This window comes from Protopterus annectens, chromosome 8.part0 (genome assembly GCF_019279795.1).
Source record: "Protopterus annectens isolate FY-2018-M chromosome 8.part0, PAN1.0, whole genome shotgun sequence".
In the NCBI taxonomy this organism is placed as follows: Eukaryota; Metazoa; Chordata; order Ceratodontiformes; family Protopteridae; genus Protopterus; species Protopterus annectens.
Genome location: NC_056741.1, coordinates 932,201,807 through 932,227,085, shown reverse-complemented (window position 1 = coordinate 932,227,085; position 25,279 = coordinate 932,201,807). Strand labels below are relative to the sequence as shown.

Below are 25,279 nucleotides of genomic sequence, written 5' to 3'. Positions count from 1 at the left end.
GCCCTGTGACTTTATACATAAGACTCATAAGACTGATGGTTTTGTAGCTTCTAGGGTCCATGTTGGGTCTATCTTAGTGGAGGATCATCACTACTGCAGTGCCCTAGGATTTAGGGTCATAACTTTTAGGCTTATGTAGCAAAAGTACAGTTTACAGCCAATATCAATTGCTTTTTGCACTACTGTGCATTAAAAAACTTTAAAGATGTGTATTAATTTTTTCTGTTGCCAGCACAGTAATTTTACATGGATTATCATGATAAACACTGAAATAAAATTGCATTTACCAGACAGTATTTTTACAGTACAAACTTGCTTTAAAGACTAATAATAGGTGGTGTATTACACTTGTCATTTTTTGTAAGGACAAGCAAAACATTATTTTCTGGTTATCAAAACATTCAAATCAAAGAAGCAGAGTTAAAGTAACATGGCATAATCATTAAGAGTGTTGAAGTTCAAGAAAAAGCTTATTAAGAGATTAAAATAACATAATCAGACTCATCCACAATAAAATGATTGGAAAAACTCTCATAAAATGAAATTAGAATACTTAGATTACATCAGTAGTGAGAGACCTGGCAACACAAGTTGACTGTGACCTATTGTTTAATAAATAGTTCCTTTTGGTATGACTGTACTAGACACCTGCAGCAACTTGAGAGACCTCAGAGATTCCTAACTAAGAAAATTCAGGGTCTCTAGCACATGTCTTATATGGGCAGACTAAAGTCACTCCGTACTCATCAGTGTATAGACAACTTAGAGGTGACTTATGTCTGGTTTACAGGGTTATCTCTGACCCAAATCTAATGGAAATGCTGCACATCTGTAAGTCAAATGGGACCAGAGTCACCCATTCCAGGGATCTCAATCTAGCCTGTGACATAAACAGGACCTGCTGGACAGACAGATACATCTCTCAGAGGTTGCCACTCCTCTGGAATAGACTTCCAATCCATATCAAGCAGAGCACCTCCATGACCCTATTTAAGCACAACCCAGATGACTGGATGGAAAACCATAAATTCCTGCTGGGGATTGCCCAGCTTCTCTCCTCGACATGGGTAGTCCTTGTTAAAAAAAACTTAGGCATAGGTGATATCTCTCATCTAGTATTATATGGGGATTTAACAGCTAGGCTTGTAAAGACCCTCAGGTCAATAACCTAGTAACATCTGATGAACCTATGAACCTATGAAACTGTTTAAGTACTTGTGTCAGCCAGTTCTTTTGGTAGAGAAAGATGCAGAAACAGAAAGTGAGAAAGGGGATATGGGCATTTATTCAGAAACATATTGTTCAAATGTAGCTATATTTAGCAAGGAAGTTGCTGAAGCTGCATTTTAACAGTGTGCTTCTGTAGGGGGCAATGAACCCAAACTTTGTATATATGCTGCTGTTCCCTTGTAGTATTCCAATTATAATCAACAGTGAGGTTACTGAAAAATGGAGGGACGGAGAATGGAGGGAAGGAAAAACCTTTGCTGCTGTACCTCAGTCATAGAAATGAGCATTTTTGTGCATTATATAAAAAGTAAGAGTCTCACAACTAGCCATCCGTAAGTTCAGTGACTCTAAAGAGAGAGAGAGAGAGAGAGGGACAAAAAGAAAGAGAGACAAAAAGGCAGAACTGGTAAGAGAGAGGTGCAGTCACATGTGCCAGGGTGATACAGATCACTACAAACACCATTACTGACAAAGAGAGCAGTCATGTCACAGAGATAAAGCAGTGACACTAAGCCAACTGACTATATTGACAATTTTCAATGAGAAAAATATTTTCTTTAACTATATGAACATAGAAACAGCAGTAAATGAATCAATGGTGCACTTTAAACTCTAATATGTCTATATTTAATTCAAGTCTGTTTTTGTCACTTTTGAAAATGGTGCCTAGAGGAATGTTATCAGTATAGTTTATAAAGAAAATATGTCACACTAACTGGATCAGTATATGCATTTATAACAAACCTAGAAGATTTAAGATTTTGGAAATGTTTGCATAGATATTTTTATAACCCAAGCAGACTCCAGAGAATTTTTCCTCATATATACAGCAAATGTTGGAGGTGTGACAGGGAAGAAAGAAGTAATTAGGAACATATTTTCTGGGAGTGCAGTGAGTTGACGAACTTTAAGGATTTCCTCCAGGATGTACTACTGGAGATGCTGGGTGAGCAGGTCGGTGCAATGAGGGTGGTATTTTTTCTGAGTTATGAAACTGAATCGGAATTGCCTAGACATGGTAAGGCTTTGCTGTCTCTAATTATGGTGGCTGCCAAAAAAGCAATTACATGAAAATGGAAATCAAAATCTAAACCAACTATATTAGAAGTAGTGGATATAGTAACAGAGATAAATCAACTGGAATTGAGATCTTTAGAAAAAAGTAGGAGCAAACTAAATAGGAAAAAAATGGAAATTGTGGGAACAATACATACAGGGGGAGGATTGAGGTTTAAAAGAAGGCAGTGATTAAGTAATCTATGTAATGTTTGACTGAAAACAATTGGGTAGATTATAAGTGATATATAATGTTTGCAACTGGGAGTGTGTCAGTATAGTTTGTTATGTAAAATGTTTGCAACTAGGATTGTGTCAGTGTGGTTTGTTTTCGTTTATATAAGCATATGATAGCTTATGTAATAAATTATGGTTTAATAAGTAAGTTCTTTTTTTTAAAAAGGGGACAGGAATTGAATAATTTATGTAATGCTGCTTATGTTTTATAATATATAGCAATATATGTGAAGCATAATGTTTGCTAAGTTTAACTTGAAATTTATTCCTCTCAACTGTACAGATTTTAGCAGAATGTCCAGATTTTTGGCACATATTTTTGGCCTGTTCCTCTTTTTTCCTGGCAAATCACTGGAATGATCTCAGGATTGAAGTCACTAAATAATGACATACATTTGAGTTTCAGACTTCAAATCCTTCAGAAAATGTATATTAAAACAAATCATGTTACTCTAGCAACTTTCTAAGTTTATAAGAGGAATATTCAAAATATGTTCCTATTTGAACCCCCATTTTGTCAAGCTTTGTCCAGATTTTTTGCATTAACAGGTTGAGAGGTAATATGATTACTTTTATATAAATGTGAATGTGCCTATGTCACAGGTGATAATTCAGTAAAGGTGTTAAAAATATATATCTGCATTAATAGCCAAATTAGTTAAGCAGACCATGGACACTAGAAAACATTAAGTGTCACAGCAGCAAACCCATTGCTATGTATTTAAAGAGATTTATGACTGGGAAATGGGCAGCAAAAGACTGAAAAGAAAGAATGGGGGAAAAAAACTAGTATTAACATTAACACTGCTACTTCAGAACTCATATATGTTGAGAATGGTGCTTAACAAGAGGCCAGTCTTTAGCACATTTATGTATTCGAGTAACATGACATACGTAATGATTTTTTTAGCTAGAGGTATACTGAGAGTAATTTCTGGGCTATGGTTAGTTATGGGCACTTGCAAATATCTAGAACATCATGTATTACTTAAATGTACATCCTGCAAAAATGCAAGGAAGAAAATCAGTGTAATATACAGATCAGTTAACACAGCTGATGAGCTCAAAATAATATTCAAGATAGTAAAACATAAGATTTTATTAATGTAATAGGTATGTGCTTTCATGCCCATTCGGTGCTTCATCGGACAATGCTCAACAGGAAAATTAAAAGTATTTAAATATTCGCTCAGTGAATTAATGTACATGATTTCAGTATAGGTTTTAAAGACATAACTTCATTCAAATCCATCCCCTTATCAGCTTGCAATTCTAAAATCCATTTAATCTCTAAACATTCAGTGTGATTAAACTCATCCCCACCCCTAGAAATGACATGTAATAATTGTAAAAAAAAAAAACAAACAAAAAAAACAAACAAACAAATGATCTCTGCCTGCCATATATACATGCTTTGCTAAAGCATTACATGTCTTCTCTCTTGTAATATCATATAGATGTTCTAAAATTCATTCACTCCAAGTCTGGTTGGATTTATCTATGTAGAAACATTGGCATTCTTTTACATATAGCTAAATAAACCGAATCACTACTCTTACAATTAGCAAAAAATTAAAATTGTACACACGTCCACTGACAGGATGAGTGAAATTCGATATAGTAAAAATGTGCTGTCAACCGTTGCAGATTTTCCATGCAAAAGTACCTAATCTGGTATATATAAGATGATATTTAGATCTAAGAGAATTATAATAGAGCCTCCATTTAAGAGTTGGACCATTCTTAAAACAAAATCTAGGTTGCTGACCTAGTAATTCTGTAAGTTTATCATCAGCCATTAGTAGTGACAAATTTTTCCTAATAGCATTACAAATGAGGCCAATGTCATTAGACTATGTTGAAATCATCCTGAAGTTACTATTATTTCTTAACTTCCTTTCTATACATCTTTCTTGATACAGTTGTTATGAAAAGAAATGCTTAGCAGAGTCATTTCTACATCTAAGAACATTTTGAATCACTTTATCAACTTTAATCTCAGTATACCCTCTAGCTAAAAACTCATTATGCATGTCAGTAAATAAATAGTCATAGTAGTATCTTTATCATTAAGCCTAGTGGCTCAAAGGTACTGTCCATTTAAGACATTTGCATTTACATGGTGGGGATGCATACTTGTATGAAGTAGAATGCTATGTTTCTTAAATGTTTTCTTAAATAAGGTAGTGGAATGTGATCTGACATGGTTCTTACCAACCAAAATGTATAATAAGAAAATAGAATTATCTGAATTTTTAACACCAAGCTTTAAGAAAGATGGGGGGGGGGGTCATGTAAATATCTAACAAAATATTGTAACATTGTATCTGACCCAGTCCGAATTATAAAAATATCATCCACAAAGCAACCATAGTATTTAATATGCTTAGTAAATGAATTCCCATTCAGTACCATGGCAGTTTCCCAAAAAATCACATTGGTGTAGTGGTTGGCACAAACTGTGCCCATTTCTATGCCAATTTTCTGTAAGTAATATGTGTTATTAGAAATAACATTATTGTCCAAAATGAGATCCAGTAAAAAACAGATTAATTCAATTTTGGATTAAATATATTTAGACCTAGGGGACAAAAAAGTCTAATATATTCTCTACCTTCATCATTTGGAATTACAGTAAAGAGAGTTCACATCCATTGTGACCAACAAAAAGTAACTTAGACAATAATCCCTGGACCAGAGATATAGATTTGAAACAAAATGTCTGGTGTCTTTCAGTACTGTATTAACATTATCTAATATTGGACATAGCATTCTGTCTATGTTGATGGAAAACAGTTCTATTATCCAACCATGACATCACACTGGTGGTTTTAAATGTTTTTTATGGGTCTTAGGTAAACCATATATAGGCAGTATAAAATAATGTTCCGTAACAAAAATTCAAATAATTGCAAAATAGTGAACCCACTCTTATGGAAATCATATAAGTTATCATAAACTTTCTTAAGTAATGTATTAGCCTCATATTCCACTAGAGTAGAAACATCAGATTACATCAACGACATGCATTCAAAGTAAAACCCCATATTCATAACCACTACGGTACCACCCTTGTCTGCTGGACAGATCTGAGTAGAGGTCAGCTCACATAATTCACACAATGCTGCATATTCACTAGGTCTTACATTCTGAAAACCTGACCTGTGTTTAGTATTGAGTGTGTCTCGAACCTCTTCTTCACATGCTGTCTGTTTATTTCTACCCTGCTTTTTAAACTCCATTTTTATTTTATTTCAATCAGTAGCTATCCATTCTGAAGAAATTTCTGTCTTTCTTGATAATTCTTGAACCATTTCTAAAACATATTTCTTGAATTCCTCTTTTTTTAACAGGTAACCAAGAAAGTGCCACCATCTCAGTTTTATTTTATTACCTTGTCTTTTTATCTTTATGAAATAGTTATTGGATATACGTCAAAGCTTTCAATTAAAGGAGAACCACACTCCAAGACTGAACATCACATTAAGCTTGAAAGACTCCAGGCTACACTATTTATCTGAGGTGTGATGCTGACAATCTGTGACTGATAGGGCATATTTAAAGGCCATTTTTAAGAACTATTATTTTTTTAATGGCTCTGTAGTTGGCATAAATGACTTGACCTAACTACTTTATCACCCTTTGAAGCCTTTATAATGTAACAGGTGACAAGGCAAACAGAAATAAGTTCAGACATAAAACAAATGAAATAATTATTAAATGGTGTTTTTTTTCTGTATGTGACATGTTTATTGTTGTATTCCAGGGAAGAAAAATCATGCTTTGGAAAGAAGAACTTGATATTTCGATGGAGCTGTGCTTCAAATACACATGCTGTTGTGAAATGTAATTTATATACAACCTAATCAGAGAATAATATGTAAATATTTGAGTACCTACTACAAAGCTCACAAGCTCCATGTCAAATATTCTGTATATTTCAGCAGAAAAATATGATCTCTAGTTATATTTTACCTTCTACACCAGCTCCCAAAACATCCTCAGTATTGCAAACCAAGTTCCAGTCCTCATTATTAAAAATATCCCCTGCTGAAGTCCAATTATATCTCCTAAGATCGCCTTAAGCTCCAGCATTGGAGTTTTAGGTGGAATATACATTATGCCAGCATAAGTATCTTCCCTTGGCACTAAGCCCTTATAGACACAAATCTGTCATTATTGTCTTTTTCCCTCTTATTTCATTATTGGAGCCCCCTAGGAATCAGTTTTATTACTGCTTTTTTTCTGATATCCTGCTGAATGTCCACCCTAAATTCCTTTGTCAAATTCACATTCTCATTTCTATTCAAATATGTCTCCTGCAATATTACTGTTTGCACCCTGCATTACTTGACGTAATTCAGTCTTCTTTTTTTTCTTTTGGCTGTTCCCATTAGGGGTCACCACAGCAACAGTTTCCATTTCTTCCTGTCCTCTGCATCTTGCTTTGTCACACCAACCACCTGCATGTCCTCTCTCACACATACATAATCCTTATCTTAGGCCTTCCTCTTTTCCTCTTACCTGGCAGCTTTATCCTTAGCATCCTTTTCCCAATATACCCAGCATCCCTCCTCAGCACATGTCCAAACCAATGCAATCTCACCTTTCTGGCTTTGTCTCCAAGCAGTCCAAACTGGGCTGACCCTCTAATATACTGTTTCCTAATCCTGTCTACCCTCCTCACACCCAGTGCAAATCTTAACATCTTTAACTCTGCCACATCCAGCTATGACTTCTGCCTTTTTGTCAATGCCACTGTCTCCAACCCATGTAACATAGCTGGTCTCACTAACTCTTGTAGACTTTCCCTTTCACTCTTACTGATACTCGTCTGTCACAATTCATTCCTGACACTCTTCTCCATGCACTCCACCCTGCCTGTACTCTCTTCTTCACCTCTCTCCCACACTCACCATTACTCTGAACTGTTGAGCCAAGTATTTAAACTCATCCACCTTCACCAACTCTACTCCCTGCATCCTCACCATTCACTATCCTCCCTCTCATTCACACACATATATTCATAATTCAGTACTCTTCACTTTTTGTCTATACCTGTAAGGCCATTTGGATTCCATGACAGTATGTGTAGAGCAGCCATTTTGAAAGAAAGCTGCTACTCCCACTTATTATACAAGACATTTGTTTTGAATGTATATTTCCAGGTTTTAGCTTATATGCACTCGTTAATGTTTGGCAGGTTGAACTCTCATCTAGCTCCTTTTTCTCATCTTCATGTGAAACAGTGTCACTATTTTCAGAACCATGTACTTCAGAGAAAACACTCAAGCAAGGAATTAAATACATTTTTAGAATCTATCATCCCCTTTTAACTTACATCAAACAGACAAAACTAAGTACACTTTCAAAAAAAAAACAAAGTTTACTCATCCATAAAGGAAAGGTTTCCCCAAGTCAGTGACTGCCTCCACAGGCATTAATTATTTTAAAATTAAAGTTACCCATATATGTTATAGCCTATGTTCCTACAGTGTCACCCTTGTCTACAATTAAATATTTCCATGTACTCAATGCAATTTGAACAACTTACTTATGAATACATTAAATACCATGAACACATTCATCACTAATGTCATATTTCATACATTTTATTCATACCCAAGAGTATAAGGCTTACAAGGTTATAATTCAAAAATGTTCTTTCCTGTTCAAGATAGAATGCCATTCATTCATAGGAATCCCTTTAGTTTTCACTCTTTCTACTCCAGCAAAGGAGAACACTGCATTATTGTGTTTAAATGCATTAGATAAAATGGTTTATGCTCTCTTCTGTAATTAATATAGTTTATACGAAGTGAAATCCAGTGTTTCAATGGTCTTGTCATTTGGCCTGCATAAAATGCATTGCATGAGCATACTACCATAGATGCAATATGTATTCCATATAATCCAGTGCTTAATCTCAAAGGTTCTGCTAGTATTAACTGAAGTGAAAAATTTTCTCTTTCATATTCTTGTGTAGTGTATATATTTTAAACATAACTGTAAAACGAACTAGGTCCCAAGAAGCCAAGAAAAGAAAAGCAGGAGCACTGATACGATCCAATAAACTCTTCACAGTGGGATTCCAAAAAAATCTTCTGCGTACAATAAAAGATTTCTTTATTGCGATACAAAGTAAACAAACTGCACGAACAGACAACAGAGTAAAACACAGTGTAAATCAAGCGCTTTCACCCGTACTATGACGGGCTTTTTCAAGATGAAGCACAAGCATACCCGGTGTGCTTATATCGCACCATCAATTAAAAATCCAACAATTAGGAACCCATTAATGGCTTGAAGTTAAACAGTTCTATTTAAAGTGCTACATGCTTTGGATCATATTTTAAAAACAAAAAGTTGCAGATATTGTTCCATGCGGTGAAAAATAAGATATGACAAATTCAATTCACAATTAATCAAATTACATTTTGATTAAAATGCTAAACATGTGTTATTAAAAACATAAAACTAGCACAAAAACTACGTGTTCAGAATTGTTGAAAGATGTGGTTTAAAAGTTAAAATAATTAACTTTATGGATTGCTCGTCATAAAGTGTATCCTAGTGAACGTAGTTGTTGTCAGAACAGATCACACGTTACTTGCATTCAACAATTTAAACATGCAAAGTAACCTGTAGGTTCATACTGAAAAGTTGTCTCACCTTTATGCCTCTATCTTTTATACCAGTTAAGATATTGGCCAGTATTTTTATCCCTTTTAGAACTAAACTCACACCTGCCTGGAACAAGTATACTGAAATGCTAATAATTTTCTTAAATGTACCAGTAATGTGATATGACCTCTCTAACCTTAAAAATTACTAACATAAGTAGTAACTAATCTAACTTTCCCAGTCCCTACTTCCTCATTTCTTTTCTATATATTTTCCCATGTATTCACTTCTGTGGTTTTCATGCACTGTGTGGATTTTATATGTGTGTGTGTGTGTGTGTGTGTGTGTGTGTGTGTGTGTGTGTGTGTGTGTGTGTGTGTGTGTGTGTGTGTGTGTGTGTGTGTGTGTATATATATATATATATATATATATATATATATATGTATACACATACACTGTTTACTATAAAACTTGGAAACTGCATTGGTCAACTGGCATATGGTTGACTTGCAGTTTCCAAGTTGACAGAATGTCAACCCAAAATCGACTACACTACAGCGAACGGGTAGTGTAGGTCGATAATTTGGGTTCAACATTGTGCAGAGAGGTCACGCTTCAGTGAGGAACAGAGAATTAGTCCATTTCCTCACTGCAATGTGATCTCGGAGTTACTATATTTAATGTGCAGGGGGTGTGGGGGGTGCAGGTGGGCATAGCCCCCCTGCAAAATAGTACAATTAATGTACCGTTGACTGTAGAATTCAACGGTACATTATTGTGCATAGCAGGAGGTGACTGATTTCACCTCCTACTAAGTCGAATACATCGATCCACGGTGGTCGATGTATTCATTTTTGCTTTGGGTCACTATTCAGAATTTCACATTCAGCATTTCAGGTCAAAATTTTAAACAGTTGACTGAAGCTGATTCGAAATTTCGAGAGTAAACCCACATACACACATATGCATGCATATACATACACACACAAATATTAAGGAGCTGGCCTCAGCAAGATTAAACAGAATGTAAATCTAGCCTAATAATTAGATGATATATTTATTTTTTTCCAAATGAAAACATCCAAATACATTTATTTGCATAAAAATATGCAAAATGTTATACCTTGTAATACCGTCCTTGGTGGAAACATCCACACTGATCTATTGTTACACATTCTTCACCATTATAAATAAATCCGGGGTTGCACTCACAGCCTTCAAAGCATTTTTCATTGCATCGCAAAGGATCAGTAATACTAGCACAGGTATGATCGCAGGTCCTTGTACAGAGTTCGTAATGGCTGTTGACTGGGCAGGTTAATGCTGAAAGTAAAAATGCATTATTTTACTATAGGTGCAGTTTTGCTTGATAAGGAATGAGAAACGGGCTAAAACATTAAATTAAATATCAGGCACATTACTAAAATGGAAAGTTACTGCATTTAATTCTATATTAATTGTCATCATATGTTATGTTTTTTTTTTTAATGTACAAGGCTAGAATGGTGCACATATTCTTGTAATTCTCATCATGACATAAGTTTATGACAATCAAATAGTGATTTTATTGAAATTATCGATCAGATAATTGCATTATTTTACTGAAATCAAAGGTAAATGACTGGATATGTGACATCTCCTGCTGGTTTCTTAATTTGGAAGTTTATTAAACTGGAATTTTGTATGGAGGTAGTAAATAAAATTACATCTGGAGATGACAGCAAGAGACTTATAAGTCATTGATAGTCAGTTTATAATTGTATTATAGTTGCAGAATGGATTTCTCAAAGACAGAATATAACAAATATATGTAAGAAAAAATATCATGATAGAATGCTATTAGAACAAAATGGGTCTATATCATGAGATCGACATCTTAAAATGTCGACTCTCAGTAGTTCGACACAAAAATGTCGAACTCCAACTTTCCTGAATGATCAAATCACCGATTTCTTTCCAAGAGAAAGAAATTGGTTGGCCAAACACCAATACCACACAAAAACAAACATGTTTAAGTGGGGGCCTTCACCCCCCCCCACACCACCCAACATGGGAGGCTGTGCCCCACACACCCCCCTAAAATAAATATTCTAACTTCGAGACTGCACTACAGTCAGGAAAAGGGCAGGTGTAACAAAATGGCCATCCGATTTCCGAACAAAATTATAAGGTAAATGCCAAATTCAAAATAAGCATTCATTTTGTTATAGTTACACTGATTAGGTACGCAAGCACCATCACTGTATTAATCCCTGTAAAACATAATGTACAGAATTAAGTTATTTTCTTTATTTTTTAGTTTTCATTTTATCGGTGACTTTTTTGAGTGATAGTTCACAAAAACTATGGAATCTTCAGTAAAATAAAAGGGGCAGCAATACACCAAATAAACTCTGAAGCAGATTATCAGTACCTTATAAAGAAGGACTATGGACAACTTATTATAAACCTGATTAAACTAATTATATAACTGGTGAATATGGTTTAAAAATGACTTCTCTTTCTGAACCTTATATTTTAATTTCATTTATTGTTGAATGTTTTGAGTGATTCTTTCAAATAAAAAAAAAATGTTGATGTACTAAAATCTTCTCTGTACTAACTGCCCTGTTTAAAAGAGTTATTTAGCAAAATGGTAAGAAAATGCGATTCAGATTTTCATCTGACCACAAGAAGGAAAGACCCCATTATCATCTCATTACCATGTCTCTGAAGCAAGCAGGGTACTGTCAGAGCTGGCTGCGGTCGTGTCCGCACGTTAACAAATGCACCCCTACACTGATACAGAAACACACACACACACACACACACACACACACACACACACACACACACACACACACACACACACACACACACATACATTCATGCAGCCTCATTCATGCTCCTACAAACATCCACATGTACACTCACACACACACACACACACACACACACACACACACACACACACACACACACACACACACACACACATACACACACGCACACGCACACAAACACATCCTTACAGCCACATCTTCACTGAACGTACCTGCACTGTGAGTACTGCCATAGAACTGAATGGGAAACTGCAATTTTATTATAGTGATCACTTTTCTTTATACCATAAAATTTTACTCAGTGGAGTTATTCTCAGAATTGTTTAACTGAGCAAACTGACAATCATGGACATTTCCAAGGGACAGCATAGCTAATTAATTTTAGCCATTATCCTGGACTGTCACATTATCAACTAAACAAGTTAGAACCTCCCCATCTATTAACCTACAGCCAGCTCATCTCTGTCCACAGACTCGTTTACCAACCTGAAAGAACCCCTGCTCTACAACAGATATTTATTCCATATTCCATCACTCAACAACTCTAATCTTCTCATAAAACTCCCCTAAAGGTATCAAAAAGTAACAGCAAGGCTGGAGACTCCTAACTATATAACCAAAATCTGGAATACTATTCCAGAACATTGTAGACACTACTAGCCCACCCCAATTAAAAAAAAAAAAACTTCAAAAAGAATACCTCACAAATAACTGGCCTGGCTAATTCCTCAAATCACAAACCTTATTGTCTCTTCATCTCTGCCTGCTTATCACCTTCCCCACTGTATCCTCCCCCTATTACACTATATCAGTTCCCCACTGCCTCTCACCCTACTTCATCCTCCTTCTTTCTGCCCACCTTTCTCCACCACTAACCGAACCTCAATTTCCTAATTGGCGTCTGTAGTGTTAATCAAGTCCTAACTGCATATCCTAGACAGTCCTCTTCCATATGAAAGTACAACTACCCTCTGACGACCATAACTTGTACTTACTCCAGCAAAATTATTTATATAATTATTATGCATGACTCTATCTTGCTGTACCCTTTTGATTTGTTATTATGACACTCACATTTTATTATCTGACCAATGGAGTTTTTCTCCCCAGGCCTCCGCTGAAAACGGGCTTGCAGCCAGTTGGACCAACCTAGTAAACAAATTTAAAACAAATAAATAAATAAATAAACTTTGCACAAGAAACCTCTTTCTATGCTGACACCCTCCCCACACTGCAGGGAATGCTTCAGGGTAGAGTTAGAGAGGTTTCTGAATTTAAAATGCTTAGCACAGTACAAAAACTTTCAGAGGTAAGTAAGGCTTCCGCAATGCATTAAGCCTTTTTGAATCCCAGGGCATATGTTATTTAAACTAAAATTTTTGAGAAAGCTTTGATGTTCTTTTCTTGTTAGTTAAGAAGTAATATAACAAAGAATATGTAGATTAGATGTTTTTTTATCTTGTACATTTTACAAATGTGGAGGAGCCCTGTGGGAAAAATTGTGTCATGCCTCTGAGTTTTCAATTATTTGTGGCATTTTTCTTTTTTTCTTCTTTTATTTTCATTTTGTTGATAAGTGTTTTAATGTGATTTCTTAGTTGTTTTATCCTTTCATGATGTTTTAATCACCTTATTTATTTGTTTGTGTAATTAGTTTATTGAGTTTTGCCATGCTAAAAAAAGGTTCATCTGTCTAGCTAATCAGAATCTGTTTACAGTGGAAACACATGAATAAACTCGCCATAGGTAATATTCTTATCTTCAATATGAAATATAATTAAATAGTAAAGAAATACAATTTTGAAGCACATGTAAAGATTCTATATCTATTTAGTAAATATAATGTACATGCACTGCAGTATAATACAACTGAGTATATTAGTAGAGTATATATAGTCTGAGCTAAGGACTGAAATAAGAGTGCTAGCACCCGGAAATCTTGTACAACTTCAGCGCATTTTAAGTGCATCTGATTAGTGATTAATGTATAAAATCTGAATAAAAAATAACAGCTATTGTCATTTTAGTTCATCGTCAAAAACATTAGTAAGATCGTGTAGAGAAATATGTGCATTTTTCAGAATATGTGCTGATATTTTCCAGTCAATGAGGAGGTCGGCAAGATTTATCTTTTGTTCTGGTTGACAGACTATCATTGTTATTTATTTATTTTATTTGTTTATTGACATTTGATTACTGGGAAATTCTGACTCGGTAAGAATCAATTTTCAGTGAAATCTTGGGCAGAAAAGCTCCACGGTATTACAACTTATTTTAAGAACAATGATTTCACAATCTTTAAAAATAATGCAAAAAAATCTTCACTTTAAATAATTATACTAACTTAGACATAATATGAAAACATTGGTTAAGAATAGCTGCAAGTTATATGACAATGATTTAAAATTTAGAGACATTTTAACCATTTTATGAAAAAATTAAAGGAATGTTAGTATAATACAAATGGGAATTGCAATATAAAATGAGGGAAATGCACGCTTATTGTATATCTAGAGAGAAAGCCAGGGGAGATGAACTGATAGAATTAAGAAATTGAGTGAAGAAGGCAGAGTAAGGAGATGTAACGTATGAGCAGGTACTTGTTCAAATTTAGGGATAGCCTGGTATTGAGCAAGAACAGAGGCAGCTTTTAGTAGGAAGTTTTTCAGAATGTTTTTGGAGTAGGGGAGGTTAGGTATTGACCTGATGGATACAGGTAAGGAGTTCCAGTCCTTAACAACATGATACAAGTATAAACAATGCCCAGCATATCTGATAGGTTTGTGGACAGAGATTTTGGTCACTGGATCATAATGCTGGACTGGGAACAAAGTTGCATTAAAAGTTATTTAGTGCTGGGCATGCATGTGAATGTTAGATAAATTTATAGGTAGCAAGAAGCTGTGTATATGTTAGTTTATGGGGAAGTTCTGACCAATATAGGCCTTTTAGTGCTATACTGTGGTGGGTTCTGAACGGGGTATGTGCTGCAAAATTTGCAAATATACTATAATAATAACAGTAATAATAATAAGAAGAAGAAGTTATACTTTACTGTTGTATACTTACAACAACCTGAAGCGGTCCTCCAGTCTTTAATCTCTGCACCAGCAGATTGACATGCAGTAGCGTATGCCTGTAGGTTTGTACAAAGAATGTCTTGTTTCCCATCCACAGCACAGAGATCATACACGCAGTTATTGAAATAAATTGTTGGATCAACCACAGGATGACAGGAGGTGAAAGGCCCATTTTTGGATGATATTTTTCCACATTTATTTTCATTACTGTACAGTTCAGTTTTAGTCTGGTCACAGCTGGGACAGTTATTTGTACAACCATCATGACACTTCACTCCTGAAATGTTTATCTTCCAGGACCCTCCAAACACATTAACATCCTTTGTTATACTTCCATCAGATAAGGTGAATTCGTCAGAACGGTCATCATTAAAATTGCCACAAAGGCCGCACATCTGGCTTTTGTAGTTACTTGGGACTTCAAGATATACATAATAAACAGTATCATAAAGGACCTTCATACCAAAACTGGTTTGCAGGATGATGTTGCTACCTTCCTGGTTTACCCAGAGTTGACCATTAGCCAAGAAGATTGGGAGAATAATAGTTTCTTCATTTACCTTCAGAATGAAAAAAAAAGGAAATGTGCATTAAAAAAAAATATCATCCGACATAAACTGTGAAAATATTTTTTCTCATATACTCAGGCTTTGTTGTCATTACAATAGACATTTGCATTATTTTCACATAGACTATGTGATTCTTTCAGTACTTTAAGTATAAGAAAATATATGTAAATACAATTTCCCGTGACAAATATCTGTCCTGCTCATCAAAAAAAAAAAAAAAAATCCACTGAAAATACACCTCACAGAAAATAGATTACTTTCCCTGACATTAGAGAGCTTAATAACTTTTGTCGTTTTTCATCTCCATTATCATTTTGTATTCCATTACTTATACTCAGGATCCTGTTTTATCATAGTACTAGTCAATGTTTTTTTACAGAATGTTTCATATTTGTGCACTATATGAAACATGTTAGAACTATCATGTCATTTATAATATGAAACCCAAAATGGAGTTAGTTGATTTGGATAAAATTGTTGGTACTTTTTTTACTTCTTGTGGTCTTCAAATAACTTACATGATTAAAAGTAAAGCACATTTATTTTCATAAAGTAATTAAGAACATATTTTAGCATAATATGACTGACTTAAGAAAACTGAACATATTAGCAATTCATAACCAAAAAGAAATACAGCCCTCAAAAAGCATTCCTGATTAAGAGTAAAATGTGTAACATTACTTGTTGAAGATAAGTATATCCTCATGTGGTAGCAGAATACACGTTCATTATTGTATACCTGATATATTATCCACTTTTAAGGTAGAATTTAGAAAGCTAGATAATTAAACTTGCAACTCAGAATATGTTTGCAGTTCATATTATTTATTGTGCATTACTCATTATATGGTCAATGATTTATCATCTGTCAGCCATAACACTAAACATGTAATATCTGATCCAGTTAGACCCCCAAGATACTTCTGACTAGTAATAATTAGAGATCTTTGTGCATTTCATCCAGGCCATTTAGGAATGTGATATAGCACTGAATGTGCCACTTCTGACCTGGATTTATTACTAGATGTTTGTTTTGGATGACTCAGCTAGTAGGGTTAAAAGTGCCCTACTCAGTTTCGTAAGCCATGTGGGTTAATATGGTGCTGTGGCCTAGCTTTGCAAGCACCACCTGTTTCTGGATTAATAGCAAATTATGAAAAGTGACAGCACTGTGTAGATGCTTGAGCTGGACAAGGTTTATGGATGTGGTTACTCATGCCCTTGCATTTTGCATCCTGTTCTTTCATTGTACTACCTGGTTACTTGACAGTGGATAGTTTGGTGAGTAACTACCTTGTTATTACTTTTTTGTCCCTTCTGTCTGTAGAAGGTTATGGGACTCTAAAAAGGCAAATTCATCTGGAAAGGGATGCTGTTTCTATAAGGTGATAGGGTAGGGTAAGATGATGAAACGATTCCCTGGAAACAGTAGAGCAGGGGTGTCCCACTCGTAGCCCTAGGGCCACAATCCATCCCACTAAAGCATTTTATATGGCCTCAGTATATCTTGCAACAAACAGTTTTGAATCAACAGATACATACTGGATGTGGTAATGTGGTCCCCCAAACCTTGCCAAGTATGCTAAGTGGCCCCTGAACTGTACGGAAAGTGGACCTTGAGAAGAAGAGGTTGAACATCCCTGCTGTAGGGCCATGGTAGTCAAGGCTTGAGAGAGGTGACCAACATATAAAATTTGCTCCAGTGATGGTATCTAGGAGGTAATTTAAAGTATTTAATGATGCTGATACATAGATTGCAAACCTTGTCCTAATGGTTAGCTGATTGCATCACCTTTTGTTGAGAAAAGCATGGATTTACCTTGTAGTGGCAAGTGAGAGTACACGCAACCAGGATGGCTTCTGTTTCAACAGCCTTCTTTAGTTGTGTCTCATTTTAGAGCATTTGTAAGGCAGCTACTTGGTCCTCCATCCATACTGTTTTTTTGAACACTGATGTTTAGTCCAGGAGCAGAGCAGGATTTAGAGCAGCAATCCTGCAGTACTGGGAGGGGGGGGGGGGCACTTCTTTGTGAATCTCACCATTTGACATCAATTCTACTGCAACAGGCATCCATAGGTGATAGGCATGGTAGCTCAGTGGGTAATTTTGTTGCCTCCCAAGAGGAGGTTCTCCAGTCTGATTCATAGCTTGGGTTTCTTCTGTGTGGAGTCAACATGCCCTATTTGTGTTCGCATGTGTTTTTAGCAGGTGTTTCAATTTCCTCACACATTCCAAACACATGCAGGAGATAAATTGGACTCCCTAAATTGGCCATACGTGTGAGTGTGCATGCATGCGCACATGTGTGTGGTATGGAAAGACAAGCACAGCAGGGCTAGCCACCAAGTGATAATGGTCACTGTTGATGTGACATCTATACCCCATGTAAAAAATGGGGAAAAGAGGGGGATATAGATGGATGGATGGATGGATGGATGGATGGATGGATGGATGGATGGATGGATGGATAAATGAGTTTTGCAGGCAACTTGTTCTTTTGTGAACTTGTTTTGACAGCAAATAGGTGACTGCATCTTTGCTTTACAAGGCAAACAGAGAACAAAAATAATCTGTAATCATAAATTAATATTCTCAAAAAGTAACCCACAAAGTCTCTTAAGATGCATATGTATGGCTACTTCCTAGACAAGCAGCATGTTTCTCTCAAATTTCATTTCGCATACCAGATTGTATTTGAATTTTAACAGCTGCTTACTGGTAGGATCAGTGAGTGAATGGTTTTAAATATCCTGAAAATCTTCATTGAACCTCTGCTGTTTAAATTATCCACTCATACACAGTTTTATGGACTAAATTAAAGGGAATGCCAGGCTACTGTAACAGCCTAATAAATCCACATCTAGAAGAGAGATTTCTGTGAACCCATCTACTTAATATGTAAGTATATGTATATATATATATATATATATATATATATATATATATATATATATATGTTTGTGTGTGTGTGTGTGTGTGTGTGTGTCTATGTATATATGTATATTTATATCTATATCTAATCATCTAATCTATCTATGTCTGTATATGGTATGATGTTACAAAGGCTCACACTGCGTTAACAAGGCTTATTATAAGTGACAGTTTGGGAATTTGGATGCCACTAAAGTTAGCTGATAGTTGGTGCATTAGTGTAGTAGTTATTTAAGTTACACATAAAAGTCTTAGTGAATTTTAAACATTATTTCAAACACTTTGCTTCACCTCATGGAACTGTTTTTAACTTATGCACTTGTCACTTTTTATGTGTTTGCTACGAATGATTTTAAATAAAGGTGTAAAGCTCTTAATAGTAATAGGCTGTTTATGAAATGTAAATGATAATGATAGAATTCTCTGAAATAAGACATCAAATGGTAATATTAGGGCTCATTTCTGTTATTTAAAAAGTATGACAATGATATTTAGATGTATAAATATATGACAAGGATATAAAAGTTTTTTCCTGTACATTGTGCTTTGTAAAATAAATTTGAATTAATTCCATATATATTTTATTTGATATATATTATGATGAAAAACAAACATTGCATCCAGTATGGAGCTTAAACTTTATTTTGTGCATTAAAATAAGAAAATTTTCATTTTTGCAGAGTAAGCCCTTTAACATTTGGTTATCTGTGAGTTAACAGCATTGCTCACTAAAATTATTACTTAATTTGTCATGTAGCTAAAACTAGTGTACTTGATTTTACTTTAAATGACTTTTAATAAACAGTGGTGCAGCAGTCGTAATTTTCATCTCACTGCAAGAGGTTCTCCAGTTCGATTCTCGGCTGGAGCGCATTCTATGCAGACTCTGCATGTCCTCCCTGTGGTTGAGTGAGCTTTAAAGACATGCAGGTAGGTGTTTGCATGTGTGGGTGTGCTTTCTTTGAAGGGTGGGCACCAATCTGGCAACTCGACACCGTAAAAATCCACTGCCAATTATTAGTGGACCAGTGTTCCGCTCTGGTGACCCCTAACCGGGAAAAGCCAAAAGAGACTTTTAATAATCCATTATCCACAAATACAGTAAGAATCTTGTTAAAAAAATTGTTGCAGCTGGCCTGGAGACAGCATTTTCTTGATATGCAAACTATTCAATGACCTGCATGCCTAGCTATTCCTCCATCGTGCTTAGCCAAATCTCAGAGAATGATAAGTTCTAGATCATATATTCTAGAACTGAGGTTTATGACACATCTATTATTACCAAAGTAATCTTTAACCTTGAACCATTCCCAGCTCTGTTAATGTGCAAGAATAAATTCACCAAACTAAGCAACTGTCACTGATAACTTGAGTTTTCTTACTTACTGCCTTATGTGGTAAGATATATGTGGCAGTATGCAGCTGTAGTTAGTTTATCACATGCCTTACATCTGCCAGTATTAGTAAGGCAGCATGTATTATTTTTATTTATTTGTTTATTGATATTGTTTGACTGAGAAAGTCCACTGGGTCAGAAACCCATTTTCAGTTAAGGCCCGGGCAGGAAAGCTCCACAAAAAATTTTGAATACAGAGTACTTTAAAGATAAAATAGACAATGAGCATAGGATTTGTAAAAATTACATTGGCTGTTAGTATATAATGTACAGCACTTTAAGAATAAAAAAGCCTTCAAATAAAGATTGTAGTTTGAGTTAAGGTAAACAGTTCTTTAAATACTTGTCCTGAAATCAGCATATAAATAAGCAGTGATGACATGTGGAGGTGCAGCTGTGCTGTGTTTACCCACAAACAATGCCTGTTGGATCACAAAAAATATTTAGTGATATTTTATTCATTCCCAAGCATGAACATTTTGCAGTTAACTTGGCTGTTGTTTTGTTATGTAGCCAACTATTTTTATTTCACACACACACACACACACACACACACACACACACACACACACACACACAAACAAATAACATTCTCTAGTGAGATAACGTAATCAGGGTGCATATTTATGTGGATTTAGTTATTTTTAAAAGTTACCATCCACACCCACTTTATTTATTTATTTATTTATTTCTCAGTTGGCATACTCTAAAATGAGGAATTTCGATGTATAGCTCTCACGGTACATTGAGTGACATGTATGATATAAATTTATGTAGACCTTGCAAATTAGCAAGTACTTGGAATATCTACACAGGGGGTTGACTTGATATGTATACCCTTCCAGTTCAGTCAAAGTATTACATGGGGATCATTCATTTTTTTCTGAATTAAGACATCTGAGGGGTATAGAGAAGCGGCTACAACTGGTGAGCGGGGCTGGGAACTGTCTATGGATTAAAGTAACTGACCCTGTTGTCAGTTGTTGAGTTAAAACAACCTCTGATCTGGCTTTGCAGGTGTGGTTTGCACATGTGTAATGTAAGATGGAATGCTTTGTTATTGTCACATTTATTTATTTACTTTTAAACACAATCTGTTGTTTGAGGTAAACATAGTAAAGTGGATTTGATTGACAGCTACTTTTGCCACATGTGGTTACAAGATACTTACCCTGCTGTTGTTTGATCAAAATTAAACTGTGCTCAGTGATTTGGGGTGACAAGAGTTGTCAACTGGTATAAAATCAGTATTTCTATGGCTAATGCTTGAATCTGCTTGTGTGGAGAGTGGTTGCACTGCATTTAAGATTAATAAGTCAGCCATTTTGTTCACTTTCCATGACAAGCATCCACACTGCATGCTAATAACTAGTTATCCTTGGTGATCTGGCAGGAGCAGGATGTCTGTAAAAGTAATCGATGATTAGTACTGTGGTTCAGTGAGTAGTGCTGCCATATCACAGCTTATAGCTTTGTTACAACTCTTGGCTGTAACATCTTTTGTCTGAAGTCTCCATGCCCTTCATGTATCAATGAGTGTTTATCTATGTGCTGTGTTTTCCTCCAAAATCCCAAAGACATGATATAAATGAATCACCATTCCTCCAATTTGCCTGTAAGTAAGATTTCAGTATGTGTGTGTGTGTGTGTGTGTGTGTGTGTGTGTGTGTGTGTGTGTGTGTGTGTGTGTGTGTGTGTGTGTGTGTGTGTGCTCGTGTGCATGCGCACATGTGTATGTCTGTATGAGTGTGTATGGGTGTGTGTGTGCATATGCATGTGTGTGTGTGCGTGCGTGTGCATCTTGTGATAGCTCTGACTTGTTAGGGGCAGTGTCAGTATGAGTGTGCTTGTGTGAAAAATCTGTTAAGTTGGTTGTTGCTATGGCTTTCAGTGACAGTGTCAGTGTGTCTGTGTTTAAAATAAATAAATAACAAGTAATCTCTGTGGTATCCCCAAAGTCTCAAACAACCCACTAAATAAGTATAGTGGGTCCAAAATCAAAAAAGTGTAAGAAACTTCTCTGTGTGGAAGATTTTCAATCCATATATATCTAATTAATCACTGTATATTACTCAAATCAGATAATGGAAGTAGAAGTAGCAAACTTAAACTCACCCTAAGTCAAAAAATAATAAAAGATATATAATTTGAAATATTATACAGAATTACTAAGTATTCAAAAGTATTCAAAGCAGGGGAGACAGTCTGGTTCCAGTCAAAAATCCTTTATTAAGTACACAGACAAGAGACCCAAGTAAAACAAAAATAACAGAGTAATAGATGGAGCAGTAGTGCAGTGGTTAACATTGTCACCTGACAGCTGGTTCAATTCTCGGCTGGTGTGCCTTCTGTATGAAGTTTGTATGCTCTCCCTTCATTCGTGTGGGTTTCCTCCCACATTCTAAAGACATGTGTTTGGAGTGTTTCTCTCTGGGCCTCTGCTGAAAATAGGCTCTGTCCTAGTTGGACTTTCCCAGTCAACAAATGTTAAATAAATAATTTTGTCACTATCTATATCTATATCTATATATATATATATATATATATATATATATATATATATATGTATAGAAAACAAAGTATACAAGTTAAATTCACATCCCTTCCCCAATCAGTGAAACATTCAAGCTGGTGCTGCCCTACTTAGTAGCTTTCCTAAGATTATAACCCTTATGTACTTTAAAGAAAATTAATAATGATGCGGTACCTCTTATTTAACCAGATTATTAAGTCTGTGATTATATCCAGGGCAATATACTACAAGGCTGGAAATATATAAACCTTAGACCATTTGGCAATCTAAAAATATATATAAATATATACATATATACTTTGCATGCAAAAAATCCATTGTAAAACTCATATTCTATTTCCATAACCTATTGTTAACAAAGATTGCTTTTGTCCTTCTAGACTTCTTCAGGTCTGTGTATAAGAACCCTAAAAAGTATCTACAAACATATTATTGTATAATGAGTATTTTTATTACAAATTGTTTTGAATAAAATGGAAAAAAGAATAAGAAAAAGCAAAAATGTATAACGATGGAAACAAAATATACACTTAAATTAAAACTGATTTAACATGGCATTTAAAACCAACTGGAAGAATAAAACAAAATTAGTCAGGCAAACAATGTGGCAATTTTCTTAGATCCAGTACACTTTTAAGCGAACAGTAGCAGTTTAGTCCAGGCTTCCTAAAATAGTTCAGCTTTAATTGTACATGAGTTCACATTTCTCCAGTATATTTGGGATGTCTGTGTACCTTGATTATGTTTCTTAAAAGATTCCATAGCTGCTGCTATACAGTAATTGTGAGGGAGCACTGTGTACAAGGATGCCAAGTTGATAGTTAATAAAATACTGTCAGCGTCCACTGTAATGTTTTTTATTTTCCTCAAAAAATCAGTTAGATCTCTTATGTATGACCTATTCTTTCCTGCTACAGGTTTCAGCAAGTAATCAAGGTAAATGGCTGTGGCTTCAGTAAGGGAACTTCCACTTGCTACCAGCAGTCTATAAGGTGGGTCTTCTCTGTTCTTGTGTGGCTTTGGTATTGCAAATGTAGGCATGGGCTCCACAGGGCAGCACCAGCTTGAATGTCACGCTGATGGGGAAGGGACGTGAATTTAAGACGTATACCAATAACACTTTGTTTTACAGCACAATAAACCACTCCCTTGCCTGACAAAAAGCATGTATATGTACATATATATATATATATATATATATATATATATATATATATATATATATATATATATATATGATTTACTATTATAATATAGAAAGTCAGAATAAAAAAGTACTAATCAGTGAACTATATATCTGAAAGTACACTTTCCTGAACAGTCCTAATATTGAAAATTAGCTGTTAATGTTGAAAATGTCAAATATGCCATTTTATGGCAATTAACAGCAATGCTACCCTTGCTGTAACTTCCTAACTACTGCAGCTAACATCCTGTTTATGCAGGGGGCAAGCGCCCCTGCACCCCCCCTAACTATATATTCCAACTCCAAGATCACACTACAGTGAGGAAAGGGATGTATTTCCCTAACTGTACTGTGCCGCGATCCCTGTACATCCCTTTAAATGTTCATATTTGTGAATGCACAGTACATTTGCAAATATAGAGTTTGATTATGTAGCTTGCACACATATGAACTATTCGAACATCTGTAATTAGAATAGTTCATAGGCATACAATGCTGTCGATATTTTAGTAGTAAACTACATATATATATATATATATAGTTAGAAAGCTTGTGAGGAAACTATTACTCTGTTATTTTTGTTTTACATGGATCGCTTGCTTGTCTGTGTGCTTAATAAAGGATTTTTGACTGGAAACAGACTGTCTACCCTGCTTATTATTTTGAATACTTAGTAATTCTGTATAATATTTCAAATTATACATTGTTTCCTGTTAGGACAAGTTTAAGATTGCTACTTCTACTACCATTTTCTCATCTCATTAATATACAGTGATTGACTAGATATATCTTCTTCTTCTTCTTTCGGCTTTTCCCGGTTAGGGGTTGCCACAGCGGATCATCTGTCCACTCATGATTGGCAGTGGAGTTTTACAGTGTTGAGTTGCCAGCCTGGCGCCCAACCTTCCACAGAAGGCACTCACATGCACACAGTCACACCTAGGGCCAATTTAAAGTGTCCAATCCACCTAATGCATGTCTTTGGGATGTGGGAGGAAACTGAAGCACCCGGAGGAAACCCACTCGACCACAGGGAGAACATGTCAACTCCACACAGCAGGCACCCCAGCCGAGAATTGAACCGGAGAACCTCTTGCTGTGAGGCGGCAATGCCAACCGCTGCACCACCATGGCCTCCCTTGTTCGGATTGAAAATCTTCCACACAGAGATGTTTCTTACACTGTTTTGTTTAATATAAATAGTTAAATAAATAAATACTAACACAAATTTTTATCTGTGAATACACACAGTATTTCAACCTCTTCTCTTCTAAAACTAGCCCTGCTTTTATGTGTGCACAGAAGGCCACTGTAGCTTTTTTGAAGGACTAGGGATGGTGTGACATCACTACTACAGTCAGCCCTCTGAGGTGTGCAGAAAATATCGTTATAACTTGTACAGGTGCAGTGAACAGTGCAGTCATTATTTATTTAACTCCACTCCAAATGTCACAGAGGCTTGTACAGAAGGTCAGCATAACTTGCCTAAGCATAGTGTACAGTTTAGGAGCAGCAAGTTATAACACATCAGTGTATTTGCTATTCTTTTCATTTTCCTTGCAGTCAAACATCATACACATATAGATATTTCTATTTTTGGGTGTAGGCGTAAGG

At 35.4% G+C, this 25,279-nt stretch overlaps 1 protein-coding gene across 1 annotated transcript in view; it reads right to left on the bottom strand.

Annotated features, from left to right (window-relative positions):
• LOC122809162 (IgGFc-binding protein-like) overlaps nt 1–25,279 on the bottom strand; it is a 351,155-nt gene that overhangs the window by 28,785 nt on the left and 297,091 nt on the right. Inside the window, exons 17-18 of the mRNA XM_044080449.1 lie at nt 15,039–15,609; nt 10,271–10,470 (exon numbers count right to left, since the gene is read on the bottom strand). Coding sequence (XP_043936384.1) covers nt 10,271–10,470; nt 15,039–15,609 — 771 coding nt within the window. The remainder of the gene's footprint in view (nt 1–10,270; nt 10,471–15,038; nt 15,610–25,279) is intronic.